At 38.2% G+C, this 15,338-nt stretch overlaps 1 protein-coding gene across 6 annotated transcripts in view; it reads left to right on the top strand.

The window, feature by feature from the left end:
- The window catches only part of UBE2U (ubiquitin conjugating enzyme E2 U), a 58,098-nt gene extending 43,399 nt beyond the window's left edge, over nucleotides 1–14,699 (top strand). For 3 of the 6 annotated variants that reach the window (XM_032302955.1, XM_032302954.1, XM_032302958.1), the window contains 2 exons: nucleotides 7,569–7,666; nucleotides 13,812–14,699. In XM_032302955.1, the coding sequence (XP_032158846.1) occupies nucleotides 7,569–7,666; nucleotides 13,812–13,999 (286 nt within the window). In that variant the 3' untranslated portion in view covers nucleotides 14,000–14,699. Of the gene's footprint in view, nucleotides 1–7,568; nucleotides 7,667–13,811 lie in introns of those variants that run through there. The other 3 variants (XR_004276307.1, XR_004276306.1, XM_032302956.1) reach the window with 3 other exon arrangements.
- Nucleotides 14,700–15,338: the final 639 nt, after the last annotated feature.

Here is a 15,338-nt window from a genome sequence, read left to right as displayed (position 1 = left end):
TTATCCTTATCAATACATGACTTAGAACTAGGAAAAGGGCGCCTTGGTGATTCCCTCTTCCACAGATTTTTCATTCAGGAACCAAATTATTTCGTCTAACAAGGAAGTATATAGTAAAATATGAAAATAAGCTATTAGAGTATCTCCAGAAATCAATGACTATTAGACCACGCTGAAGGGATCTTAATCTCATCTTTGGTCCCTTGAGTTCTAAAGGCAGTTTTTCTTTTTTGTCATGGTAGAGGAAACATTGCCTCTCAGCTCTCTGACGTTGGCTTGGCTATAGTAGTTATTTATTCTAGTATGCTTATTTCAAAGTACTCAGTAAATATTCTACACAATGCAAGGAGAATTAAAGATCCCTCCTATTTTTTTTTATGGCATTTGCCTCATTTACCTTAGTTTTTAGCTCTTTGCCTTGCTAACAAATGGAAATACAGGATTAATAAAAATAATGTGCTGTATTTTGAATTTGTGTAGAAATTGAAGTTCTTAAGAAAATACACTTTCCTACCCTTTAACATCATAACTCAGATTGGGTTTTTCAGTTGGATATTCTTTTTTCATTTGACTTCTGTGACAACTTCCCTTCAAGCCTAAGTGGAGAAAAAGCTTTTGCATTCGATACTTTTCTGTTTTCAGAATAAATTATAGGCAGTAGAGAAGTTTTTTAAAGCAGAATTTGAAGGAGCAAAAGTTTTTTTTTTTTTTTTTTTTGAAGCCGTGTTTCAAGTTTCGTTTAGAGTTAAAGAAAGCTACTTAGAATATAAGGTTAATTTTGCTTTGACATGACTTCCTTTTTTATTTCCTTTAACAGAACGGCTTTGTTTTATTCGTTTGATCACTGATTCATTATGTAATGCCAGCGTCCCACAGAACCCCACATTTAGAAATAGTAGGGTCGTGTCATTTTCAACTTATCCATCCACTTCTACATATGGCTGAAATAATTGTGAGCTGTTTGAGTGCTAGAACATTTTCCCAAATACATTATTTTGAAGTTACAGGTCAAATTATCATGTGCATGGTTGACCCTGTCAGATTAAAACTCTCACACCTTATGCCATCTGGTGGTTGATGAGAATATATTTGGATCAAATGATAACTCTTTTAAATTTGGGGAATTGATTAATATAAAAACACTAAAGTTTTTAAAAGATATTGCATTTAGCTGAATTTTATTGTGGCATAAATATGCAACAATATGTTGTAAAAATCTAAAGTGTGGGGAATCCACTTCTTTTTCAAATAATTATTAGATGTCTTGTGTTCTGTCAAAATACAATATACTAAAGTGATCAACTCCTAGAGACTCAAGTAGAAAACGTTTAGGCATCTTTGCAAGTGTCTGATTTGTGTATACATTCAATGTAATACCATTATGCATTTCTCTGTTTTAGTACTGAAAATGCTTTTTTTTTTGCACAGAAATTTCCTATTTAAAAAAAAAAGCGAGAAAATGCAAATCAACAGCCTTTCATCTGCATAGCATTAAGGAAAAAGACCAATCTGTCCTGCTTCTTATCCCTCCTCCTACTGTTCTCCCATCTCCTCATCAATCAAGACTTGATTCTTAAGCCACACCAAGTTCTTTTTTCTCACTGTTATTTTGGGACATACGATCTCTTCACCACTTTGTGCCTTCTGCCTGGGATATCTTTCCCAGCAGGGTCTTTGCTGGTGGTCTGGAGTTAGGCTTTGGTCGGAAGGAAAATGTGGAATGTGGAGTCCTTGCGCACAGGGACACGGGAGCCGGACTATCTGAATCTCAGTCCTGGCTCTGCCAGTTACCAGCGCCTTGACAGAGCAAGGGCAAGTTATTAGATTACTCTGTGCCTCAGTTTCCTTATCTGTTAAATGGCAGTGAAAAATGTACCTACCGCTCAAGGAGATTGTGAGGATTAATACATTAATACATGTAAAATTCTTCAAACAGTATCTCAGTAAGTACTCAGAAGGTTCATGCTTCTTCTACTGTGGCCCTAGTTCCATTTTCAGATAGAACACTTTCTTTGGAGATAGTATGGGGGGTGTGTGTGTGGGCTCTAGGGTCAGATGGATCTTAGAGAAATTCATACCCACTCTCAGCTTGTTTCCTTATCTGCTAATTAGAGATAAACATGACTTACCTTACAAAGTTGTTTCACATTTGATCTCTTGAGATCACAGATATATAGTCATAGAGTGTTGACTTAGAGACAGTCAATAAATACTAGTTCTGAGGAGAGGAGGAGACAAAAACCTACACTCCCCAACTTTTCAGAGAATAAATACAGTCTCTGTCAGAAACAGGTTAGAACTGTCACAGTTTCTCCAGTTAGAACACAAGCACGGCTGCCTATCACAACCACATTTCTTTTAATTCCAGCATACACGTGGTTCTTATCCCTTTTCTGCCACTGTGCTCTCTGCTGCCTGGCAAAGTGCATCACAAGGATGGCGTGACAATCCAGCCCAGCATCTCTTTGTGACAGGGTCTCTGAGTCAGGCTTCCACATCCCCCCATGCTCTCCTTCCAGAACACTCAGTCCCTGTCTCTTTCAGCACCTGTGGTGTGGAAATTGATCAGTTCATGGAGAAGGACCAGGGTAAGACATTAGTGTGCTTTCTAGTCTCAGCACTTAGCACGGCACCTGGCACCTAGCAGGCACTCAGTCGTTTTGTTGAATGGTGCATACTTTTTTTTTTTTTAAAGATTTTATTTATTTATTTGACAGAGAGAGAGATCACAAGTAGACAGAGAGGCAGGCAGAGAGAGAGAGGGGGAAGCAAGCTCCCCGCTGAGCAAAGAGCCCGACGCGGGACTCGATCCCAGGACCCTGAGATCATGACCCGAGCCGAAGGCAGCGGCTTAACCCACTGAGCCACCCAGGCGCCCCTGAATGGTGCATACTTATCCCCGTTTTCTCACTTAATAGGTGAATTAGATGTGAAGGCAGTTAACTTTTAGAAAAATTAAATGTAGATGCTGACTTGAAATAAGGCCAATTCTAATAGAAAGATAATGGTTCTATTTGGGGAATTCTAAGGGTATAGTTATAGAACAATGATTGAAAACTGGAGATATAAATGACTGCTATGAATATTTTATGCAAATTCTTAAGTTGTACACATGTTTTTAGTTGATATTAATAGGAACCCATTGTCATTATAAGAAGCTCATAAATATTCATGAATCGATCATTTGGTTTGGTCATTTGATCATTTCTAAGGCCTTTTTTCCTCCCCTGTTACTTTGCCTGTCTCTTGACTATTCATGCAAACGCTTTATTTCTACTAAGACATGGGAAAGAATATGAATCTAGAGATGACTCAGTAGTTTGTATTTATTTTCTCTGGAGAAAGAGTGAAAGATTAAAAACCAGAAGGTAGTGCAAGCTGTTCCTTAAATATTCTTCCTTATGCACATGTAAAACTGTTTATGTCATACTCTGTGGCTAATGAGTGCTTATGTGGTAATGGAAATACTGTGCCAGGAACCTAAGCTTTGTCAGACAGCAAGTTGTCTAAATAGAAGTTATTGGTTTTGGAGTTTTACATTGTTTGCTGTTTTGGAGAAGAGTATTGCTCTTGTCTACGCATCGGAGGTACAGAAGGGACAGAAACTAAATGGTGAAGCACCTCCTATGTGCCAGACATTCTTTCATTTCCTGATGGCATACTGGCCATGCTGCGGTGTTGACGATTATACCTCTAAGTTTAAGCCCGCAGTCGTACCCCTCAGCCTCCCGCAAAGCCGTAGCCAGCCAACCCACAGGTCAAGTCAAACCACGTCATTGTTATACACAGACACAGCTTTGAGACAGACTCCTCAGTCTCCCTCTTCATCTGGGTTGTCACCCCTACGTTTCTCCACAGAGAGTCTGGAAACATTGATGTATCAACAGTGTATTAATGAGAGAAACGTGAGATTAGCCAGCTTGCCCAAAGTTACTGATAAATGCATTTTGTATTTGAAAACTAAAACTTAACTATTTCCTAATTTCCTATTAATATATGCTTATTAAAAGCTTAAAATTTTTAGGTTATGTGAAAATATGATTTACCCAACTGCAAGCACAAACCAAATCTACCTTTTGTGGAAAAGGTTTTTTTGGTCAATCTCAAATTCTATTATTAAACAATGTTAGCTCTTTTCTCCTTCATAAAACACTCCTATATTTATAAAATATACTATGGATATAGTTGTACTATATTTTAAATTAAGGGGTTAGTATATATTATTTCTAAGTTCCTGTATCTGATTTTATAAAGTGTTTTAACTCGCAGAAATATATGATTACTATGTTTGATTCCCTTTTCTCCAGTTATATAGAAAGCATTTATACTGAATACATTAACTTAATGTATGTTTGTGCTGTCCTATCAGGATTTTTGAAGTTAAATGTTATTTTTATAGATTTACATAATTATATATTTAATGCATATTTTTAAGGAGGAATGCTGGCTTTATTTTATTCCCCAAAGATTGAGCCTTGAATGCCATCTTGTGGTTAAAGAGAGAAGCATTAGAGTTGGCACTGGAAACATCCCTTTAAAATAGAGACACAGAGAAAATATATAGACAGAGGGGAAAAAATCCCATTAAAAAAATAATTTCTGTCAAGCAACTACTTCATCTCTGCTTGGATGGTTTTAGAGACAGGGAGCTCAGTACTTCAAGGACTACTTAAATAGCTGGAATCTCCTGTATTTCTAGCTCAAATCTAATACCTTACGATAATTCAATAATTCTAGATTTCTTTCATTCACTTAAGATTTTTATTGAGTCCTTACTATGTGTTTTATACATTTGTCTGCAAAACCATCCAGAAAATGAGAAAATATCTCCATTTTATAAAGAGAATGTGCAGGAAAAAGTTTTTTTTTTTTTTTTTTTAATTCCCTAAGTTTGCACATTCTGAAGGTGACCAAGCTGAAATTCAAATCCAGGCCTGCAGATGCTACAACCCATGCTTTTGTCTACTAGATCCAGTGCCAGCTCAGACACTGAGGATGGCTTTGGATATGGGTAGTAGGCGTGGCTCGAGCAGTGATGCTGTGGCAGAGAAGAAAGTGTCTCCACTTGTCCTTGGAAGCAACACAAATAAGGCTCTTCTTTTTTTGTGAAATTATCCTTTAAGTCTCAGAAAATAGCTAGTTTGTCTTATTCCTTAATCCCCTTAAGTTTTCTCTTTTTTCAGAATAAACACATCCAGTTCTTTCAACTGTTTTTTTTTTTTTTATGAATTCCACATTTTTTTATCGTTCCCCTTTGATGGGTTCAATTCATTTAATCAACTTTTCTCTCAGAATATACCCTAAAACTTTATCATGGATTTCTGGTTGTAGCACAGAATCTGGTGGGATAGTCTATATTACAAACACCATGAAGCTACTTCCTTCTTTACCTCTCCAAAAAAAGGGGGGGGGCGGGGATTTTGATAGGAATCGAAAACACATACCAGGTTTGTTTGTTTGGTTTTTTAAGAGAATTGTTCCTTTGGTTCTGCACCTACGTAGAACACTCTTGTGAAAGGTCTCTCTGTTTCTCTTCCTCTCCCCACCTTCCTCTCCCCATCAGCACCCTATCCCACCCCACCCCCAACTGTGGCCAGAGAAATATGATAGGTAGTTTAGCTTGGGCCTTTGAATTTAAGAAGGGCTGTGGTTTCCCAGAGGCATATTAGATTGTGTGCCACCTGAAGAGAGAAACAGGCAGGAAGCCACGAAGTATCCTTAGAACATGTTACAAAAAATCAGATCACTAGATGGAAGGGATACAGTTAAGCTTTATGACCCTCGTTACATACGTAAAGCTACTTTTCAAGAATAGGTAACAAGTTAGAGTGTCAACAAAATTATTAAGAATTTAAGATGAACACCCATTTGAGTTGCTAGTTATACTTTTTAACTTAATAGACATAATAAAATACAAGAAACAGCAAGTGTTGACAAGGTTGAGGAAGAAAAGGAACTCTTCGTCCACTACTGGTGGACCAGTAAGGTGGTGTGTCTACAGTGGAAAACAGTATGGAAGTTCTTCAAAAAATTAAAAATAGGATTACACTATGATCCAGTAGTTCCACTACTGGGTATTTACCCAAAAAATAGGAAAAGAGTAATTCAAAAAGATATCTGCATCAGTATGTTTACTGCAGCATAATTTATAATAACCAAACAATGGAAGAAGCCCAAGTGGCCATTGACTCATAAATGGATAAAGAAAAAGTGAGATACACACACACACACACACACACACACACACACACACACACACACACACAGTAGCATATTACTCAGCCATGAAAAAGAAAAAAGCCTTGCCATTTGAAACAATGTGGATGGCTCTAGAGAGTACAGGGGTAAGCAAAAGTGTCGGAGCAAGAAAGACAAATACCATAGGATTTCAGTCATATGTGGAATTTAAGAAACAAAACAAATGAACAAAGAAAAATAAAGAGACAAACCAAGAAACAAGACTCTTACCTGTAGAGAATAAATTTGGTTCCCAGAGGGCAGGTGTGTGGGGGAATGGGTAAAACAGGTGAAAGGGATTAAGAGTACACTAATCAGGAGGGGCACTGAGTAATGCATAGAAATGTTGAATCACTTATGTTGTATACCTGATACTAATATAACATGATATATTAATTATACCTGAATAAATACCTGATAAAATAAAAAGAAACAAAATGACTATTTTGTTATCACCTCAATAACAAAGCCAAAGAGTACCAGAAAGAAAATAAAAACCCCATTACAGATAAATACACCTCATATACATTGATGTAAAGATTTTAGCTAATTGGATCCCATATGTATAATTATAATAAATAACAAATTTAATAATAAGATAATAAATAATTGATAATTATACATGACCATGTGGGGTTCACGTCAGGAATGTAACCTTAGTTTAATATTTGAAAAATTCAAACAATATAAAATTAAGAAAGAAGAATCATATGATCATCTCAATAGGTGAAGAAAATTTCAACACCAGTTCCAATTAAACAAATTGACAAAATTAAACAAACAAACAAAAAATAAGCCTCTGGTGGCACCTGGGTGGCTCAGTGGGTTAAGCCTCTGCCTTTGGCCCAGGTCATGATTTCAGGGTCCTGGGATTGAGTCTCGCCGTCGGGCGCTCTGCTCAGTGGGGAGCCTCCTTCCTTCTCTCTCTCTGCCTCCCTCTCTGTCTACTTGTGATCTCTCTGGGTCAAATAAATAAATAAATAAAATCTTTAAAAAAATAATAAGTCTCCAGAGCTGTGAGAGAATAAACTTGTTAAGGAAGCCCTAGGAAACAAATGCACCTTGCCTTACCAGTTGATGTTTTATTACTTTTACAGTGTTCATCTTACACCATATTTGTTTGTTTTCCTAATGACTACTATGCTAGGAAACATAATGGAATAATTTCTGTTGACCATTGCATTAGTGAACACTCAGAATGGCACAACAGTCAAACCCCGCTGTTCTGCTTGTCTGTCTGATTTAATATGTTTGCTTAATCTTTCTCAAAAGTGATGTACACTTCCCAGAATTCATTTGGAAATTTAGATGACTTCTTTTTCTCATTCTAGGTATGCAGCTACTGTGGCTCGGCTGGCTAGAGAAAGTAGAAGAAAGCCTTCCAGAGCCAAATATCTAACTGAAAGAGTTCGACTCTGCCCAACTCCAAGTACATGCAGTTCAGCCTATTTGTTTTGCTTTGTTTTTAGAACTAAAATATTAGTTATAATAATAAATGTAAATTTTTTTCAGTTCAGGTAAATGTAAATCTGTGAGGCCTAATCTTGTGTTCTCCTTTTAAGGTTGCTTTAAGTCTTTCTGACTAACAAAATAAATTCAGTAAATTACTTACATAGGAATTGGCGCTTGGAAAAAAAATGGAATTACTTACACTTTGAAGCTCACCATCCTTTAATAGGTTAATGTATAATTTGGAAATCTAAGGCTAAGTTTCAAGGTGTGTAAAAGCATTCAAAACAAGAAACGCCAAATAAACCAATCCCTATAGGTCACTGTAGATTCAGAGATATACGCAATATGGTTGAAAAGAAAGGAATAATGTTTTATTGAATTGTTTTTGGACATCTTTTTTAAAATTAATGTTTTTTAAAGAAATATTTTTGAGGGGGGCATCTGGGTGGCTCAGTCACATAAATGTCTGCCTTCGGCTCAGGTCATGATCCTGGGGTCCTGGGATTGAGCCCCAATCAGGGGGAGCCTGCTTCTCCCTCTCCCACTCCCCCTTCTTGTGTTCCCTTGCTCTCGCTTTCTCGCTCTCTCTCTCTCAAATAAATAAATAAAACCTTAAAAGAAAAAAAGAAAGAAATACTTGGGATAAGTTGAGGGAGGGTCTTGATCAGGAAAAGAGTTGGTAACTTATAATAAAAATCAACTAGTATAGAGGAGAAAGCAAAACATTTGGGGTCAGAGAACTTGTGTTTAGATAACAGGTCTGTGCAGTTATGTGAAAGGCATTTAACCTCTGAGTTTCAGTTTCTACATCTTTAGCCAGTACTGAATACATAGAAGATGTTCAGTAAATACTTGTTCCTCATATTCTGGCCTAACACAAAGTATTCTTGTGACTAAGTGACTCCATGTATGCAAACATTCTTTGTGAACAGGAAAGTACAAAAGTCTTAGTTATCACATTTCACTGACCCCTGTCCTTCAAACACAACAGCATAGGCATGCCAGGCACAGACAGCAAACTTCATCCAGTGGTTTTCTAAGAGCCCAGTTTCCATACATCTGACTTCCATTTCTTTGGCTCAGCTTCTACTTCTCGCTCTCCTTCCTGTTTTGGCGTACCACTCAGATTCCTTCATCTGACTTGCCAGCCTCAATCTTTCTCAATTCCACTCTGCCTTCTTCTGCATTTCAGGGTACCTGCCAGCCTTGGTAAGCAATGTTGCCTTTCCCAGCCAGACTCTGCTTCCTCCATGAACTCTCTGCTCTCTGCAACCTTTGTCCTCCCCATACCCCCACATCTGCACCAGTGGAAGAGATCTTGTGGTTCATTTGATGATTACAATAATTCCTGTTCATGCTTTGTCAGACTTCTTTCTACAGCTCACATCTGCTTATGTTTTTCTGAGTCTAAAATCCTTTGTTCTCCATTTCATTCAGGATAAAATTTATACTCTTTGACATGGAAAAGTCCTTAATGCTCTTGTATCTGTCTGCTTTTTCAGTGACATCTCTTCCCACTCTCCCACTCATACCCTAAACACCACACTGACCTAGTGGCTTATGACTGTTTCCTTCCTCATTGCAAAAAAATTTGACAAGTATACTGCTGTGTTTCTTCATAGCCTCATGCCAAAAACCCTTTCTTCCTTTCCTTTCTATTACCTACCCATCCTTTGAGATTCAGCTCGGGTATTACCTTCTATAGGAAGCTTTCCCTGTGGGCAATTAAGCACTTCTGTCATAATATCATTCTATATTAGTTTTCTATTTCCATGTAACAAATCACCACACATAATGGCTTAAAACAACACATATTTATTGTTCCACCATTTCTCTGTGTCCAAAGTCCAGGCATGGTGTGGCTAGATCCCCACCTTGGGATCCCATAAGCTGTGATCAAGGTGTGAGCTGGGCTGCAGTCTCATCTGGAGGCTTGCACGGAGGAGGGCTGCTTCCAAGCTCACTGCTGTTATTGGTGGAATTCACTTCCTTCTGTCCTTAAGACTGTGAGCCTAGATTCTTTCTGGCTGTGTGCTAAAGACCTCCTTTAGCTCTTAGAGGCTGCAGGCAATTTATTGCCATGTGGCTTTTTCAACATAGCCCCCTACCTCATCTAGCCAGCAAGGAAAGTCTTTAGAGTATGTTTGATGGCAAAATGGAGCCATAAAATGCAACATAATCATGGGAGTGAGATTCCTTCACCACTGTCATATTTTATTGATTAGAAATAAGTAATAGGTCCCAACCACATTTAAAATGTAGGGATTTACATAAAGATGTGAACACTGGAATGTGGGATCATGATGATCACCTTAGATTTGTCCTCCACATATACAATGTCATATAAGTCTCTTTACGGCCAGTCTCCTTAGAAAATGACCTCCCGAGGAAAGAGACTCTTACCTCTCAATATGCCACAGCACAGCACTTCATCCAGTAGCCATTGAGTGCTCATGAATGAATGAGTGAATGAATACTAGAATGAAGTAGAGTTGTTATGCTTTTATCAGCTCTGATCCTAGAAGAAGGTAAATAAGCCCTTGATGAACGAGAATAGTAAGAAAGGTGAGCTGGAAGAGAGAACACTCTAAGGAATGTCTAGAAACTGATTAGATCTCCAATGCTGAGCCTGTCATCTTTGAAAATGGGGTAAAATATATTTTTTGTCTAATCTTATAGCTAAGAGGAGATACCATCCATAAGAGGTTATAGTAAGTTAGATTATCATTCAGAAATAGTCACTATCCATAGGGCATCCGGGTGGCTCAGTCAGTGAAGCATCTGACTCTTGATTTCAGCTCAGGTCATGATCTCAGGGTTGTGATATTGAGCCCTGCACCAGGCTTCACAGTCAACATGGAGTCTGCTTGAGTTTCTCTGTCTCCCTCCCATTCTGCCCCGAACCCCATGCTCTCTCTCGCTCTCTCTCTCTCTCTCTCCCCCCTCCACCAAAATAAATAAATAAATTTTTAAAAAGAAAAAGAAAGAGCGAAATATTCACTATCCTGTTCCACCTCTATAGGCAAAATGTACTCCCTTGACCATCGACTTTGAATTTTGCCATGTGACTTGTTTTGATCAGTGGAATATTGGTGGGTATGATATGCCCAGAGTTTGGAAACAGCTTGTGCTATTTGGCTTGCTCTTTTTCGCTTCTGCCACCATCACAAGAACATGCCTGGAGTAGCCTTCTGGTCACGGAGAAAGATGAAAGCCATAGGGCCGAGCTTTCCTGACAACTTTCCCAGCCACCTCCTGCCCAGATAAGCCAATCTCTAGTGGACCTACAGATGGGTGAACTGAACAAATGCTCGTTGTTGTATGCTGAGATTTTGTGGTTGCATATTAGGTAGCAGTAGTGAACTTACAGTGCATATGAAAAGGAAGCATGACTCAGTTGAAAAAGAAATGAACTGTGTGCTCCTCTTTTGTAGAGGTGGTTAGCATGGTTTGTTATTGAGAAAAATTCATCAGAGCTTTAGGAGGTGGGAGGGAGGAAGAGGCCATTAATTCCCGGGAAATTGGCAGTTTCCTCAGATTGCAGTTTCATGCCCGCTTCACAAACTCTCACTTTACAGATATGATGGATTCAGAAATATCTTCATAAACTCTCAATTTTTGTCCCACTTTGGGCTGGATGTGTACAGCTCCTTGTAATGCCCCATGAACTCCTGGTTTTCCCACATCTGGCTAAAGTAGGGAGTGACTGCTTTTCCAGTTCTCCAACTACAATCTTTCAGACCTTCCCACCCCGATGTCTCCCCATACCTGTGTAAGCCCTATTTTCTACATTAAACTCCTCATTCTTGTATTAGCTATAGTGTTTCTGTTTTTCTAGCTGACTCAGAAGTGAATGGATCTGATTATTTGGCAATAATCAGAGCTCACCAGTCAGAACAAATTTTAATATCTTTATCAATTAAATTATTTTCATATTTAAAAATATATATGAGTTTCCAGGATCAATCCCTAGAGAGGCGTACAAACTATATGGCAATCAGCGTTTGTGCTTTCATAAATTATTTTGTTAACATAGTAACAGAGTTCTGACCTTTAGGATTGATTCCAACTAGTAAATCAAAGGTTTCTTGGAGGGATTTGTAATACTTAAGATTTTCTGGAGGAAAGAAGTTGAAAATAATATTTTTTCTGTGTCAAAATGAAAAACATTTTTATATTTGTTTTACATTATGCTCAGCTACTCTAGCCAGAATGTCTTGCTTTGGATTTTTGGTTTTGTTTTGTTTTGGGTTTTTGGTTTGGTTTGGTTTGGTTTGGTTTGGTTTACTTTTGGCCTTGTTTTTAACAGAGCTAGGTCTGGAGGACAAACGGTCAGAGTGATTGACTCTCAGCATTCATTCCTGGCCAACAACTGGTGTCAGCCCACCGTGGTAATCTCATTTCCCTTACCAGGAACTCACTTAGGAGCAGTGTGTGACTCAATTCTGCCTGAGAAGAAGTATGCTGAGGGTTTCAGGGGATGGTTTTCCTACTCTTAAAAAATGAAACTCTAGAGAGAAAGACCCTTTTTTTTTTCTCTGGATATTGCCATATCTGATGTGAGTACTAGAATGGCTACAGCTCTCTTGCTGTGAGTCTGAAGATTGAAAACAACACCAAAGATGGGAAAGCAGAGCAGCGGAAAGAACTGGTCCCTCATGATATTGTTGAATCACTGGCTTATCCAATCCTGTCCTACCTATGACTTCTCCTCTTCTGTGAGATGAGACATTTGCCTGTTGTTTAAACTGGTTTCAATTGGGCTCTGAATCTCTCATACCCCAAAACATGTAAATTCAGAACAGCCCAAACATAGTTAGAAAGAACTGGAGTTAGTCCATCAATGATGAGTTCACAGAAAATAAAGTAGGTTTTCTCAAGGGAAAGACAAAATTTACATTTAAACTAATGAAAGCTAGAGATTAATACTAAGATACAAAACAAAAAACTCAATGATTGGAGACTTCAAGATGCTCCTGGGATAGTGGCAGTTTTCTAAACTGATAGCTGTCTACAGATCTTTCTATAAAACAAAGAGACCAAGAGAACAATTCACTCATAACCTTTATCCATAGCACAACTAGAAGGCGATGAATATTACATGGTTTATTCGGTATAGTGTTAGGGAAATAAATATATGAGACAACAGAAAATTTGTCCTGGATCCCTTACTAGGCAACGAATTAGGTAGCTACTGCAGTAAAACATAAATAACACTACTACGGTTAAACATTCCTAGAAAACAGGTTCCCCATGCTGGGTAGAAATATTGAGCAATATAAACACTGTATCTATATTCTTCCTTTAAATGTAATTAGTTTATTTCCCTGTTTACAAGACCTGTAGAAAAAGATGAATCATCTTTACATGATATAGCAGGCTTTCCTAATCTGGCCTCAGTTTTAACTAGCCAGCCCCACCCAACTCTCTACTCTAACCCAGGGATTTGGGATCTGAATGACCTGGAATAGATTCTTACTAACTGAGTGTCCTTGGACAAGTTACCATGGGTCACTCAGTCTCAATTTCCTCATCTGTAAAATAAGGATAATAATACCTACCTGTCACAAGGATCATATCTAAGTTAAATAATATTATCTATATAGACTGCTTAGCAGAGCAGTTGGCTTAGCATAAATGTTAATGTGTCAACTCTGGTTACCTCCAAACCTGTCAAGTACTCTTACACCTCTGTGCCTTGGCATGTGCTGTGTTCTCAGTCTAGTGTGCTCATACCTTCCTTCTTTGTCCTTCTCTGTTCAGCAAACTGACCTTCCTCTGTCAAATCCAAGCCTATTTTCACTTAGACATAATGATTCCACCATTGTGTTCTGAAGCCTTCACAGACGCTGTTTCCCTTCTATGCCTACCAGTGGTTGGTGGGACTCAGTAAATACATGTTAAATGAATGAACTAACAAAGCATAAAGAAGATTGACCAGAATGGAAGGAATGATTTATGAGAAACTGATCGCAAAATATAAAATTCAGAGAGTTTTAAAAGGTTGCTTGCCTTCACTACACAATCTTAGGCACTATCCCATAAATGCAAGAACACATCTTTTTTTTATTATGTTCTCTGCCATGTCTAGTAATTTTTTTTTTTTATATTTCCTCTTACAGTTCAAAATTTTGCTGACTCACAGACCGAAATGGCCATTGTCATGAAGACTGGTAGAACAAAGGAAAGGTGGAGGAGTGTAGCTTTACCAGATGATTTTAGTGCAAATGAGCCATGGGAAGAAGAAGTGGAAGACCTGGTCACTTGGACCAACACTCTTGATACAGACATTTTAGAAGATTCAGCATGATGCTCCAGGATTTAGAAAATGAACAGCCTCAACCACAGCTCGGCTTCATGAGGCAACTTTGGAACTTGGATTCCATTTTTTTTTTTTTTTCCCAAGTTGGTCTCATGCTCTCACATCAAGTACAAATTAGAAATATAAATATAAATCAGTGAATATGTTTCTCTGAATTTTTTGAGCTCTACCTCATTGCTTGAAGCTAAGTTAACTGAATTAGGGGTATTCATTGTGGCATTTCAATCAGTGGTATTACACCCACAGTTGTTAGGCTATGGGTTGCAAGTTTTTGCAGAAAGGGACAAGATATGAGTCAGGAAGAGGCTGGTATAGGAGGGGAGTTCTTAGGACCTTCAGAGCCTGGACATTAACCAAAGAGAGGGATCTTTATGGATGTCTGCATCTGCCTGGTTTAGTGTCATCTTTTCTCCATATTCAAAGGATGAGATGTCATGCTCTTCTCTTTTCTTCCAGAAAACATGTTCTGTTTCCTCTTTGACCTTACCCCTCATATTCTCATATTTATTTTCTCCCTCTTTTTTTGCTGCATTGCCTCAACCTGCAAATGCATGCGGGTCTCTCCTATTTTAAAATATGTCTCTACCTTTGACCCTACATTTCTACTTCTCTCAGCACTGTATTATTCAGGGATACCTGGCTAGCTCAGTTAGTGGAGTGTGGGACTCTTGATCTCGGGGTTGTAAGTTTAAGCCACACACTGGGTGTAGAGATTAAAAATATAATCTTTAAAAAACAAAACAAACACTATATTTTTCGTATTTTCTCAGCTATGCTGATTGATAAGTCTATCATTTGCCATCTTTATTTCTTAGATTCCCTTCCCATTTGCATTCCACTGCCCAATAAAATCAGTCTTCTGCTTATATTACTTGATTAAAATTCACCAGGATCACCAAAGGCTTCCATACTGCCTGAATTCAATAGCTTCCCTATCTTATTGGACCTCTAGTCTGTATTTGATATTATCGATCACTTCTATCTTTTTTAATCTCTATTGCCTCACCTTTGAAGAGGCTTGTTTTGAGGCCCACAAACACCATAAATATGTATACATATAAATATGTATATCTGCATAGAGACCTAGGTAGATGCCTGACCTGGGATCTAGTTGTTAAATAGGTCTCTCCCTCACTTCTGAGGAAATGGATTTTACTTCCTGTGAAAAAAGAAAAAAGTTGTTATATGTACTCTAGTGTCTGGGCTAGCTAGCAGCTTTCAAGTCGGCCTGTGGTAGTTCAGACAATAAGGCCCCAAGTGACTGTAGTGCCTAACACTTTTATTTTCCTCCCCAACCAGAACCAGAAAATTCTAGCAGCTATCCCAG

This window comes from Mustela erminea, chromosome 10 (assembly GCF_009829155.1).
Source record: "Mustela erminea isolate mMusErm1 chromosome 10, mMusErm1.Pri, whole genome shotgun sequence".
Taxonomy (NCBI): Eukaryota; Metazoa; Chordata; class Mammalia; order Carnivora; family Mustelidae; genus Mustela; species Mustela erminea.
This window is presented reverse-complemented; position numbering and strand designations above follow the sequence as displayed.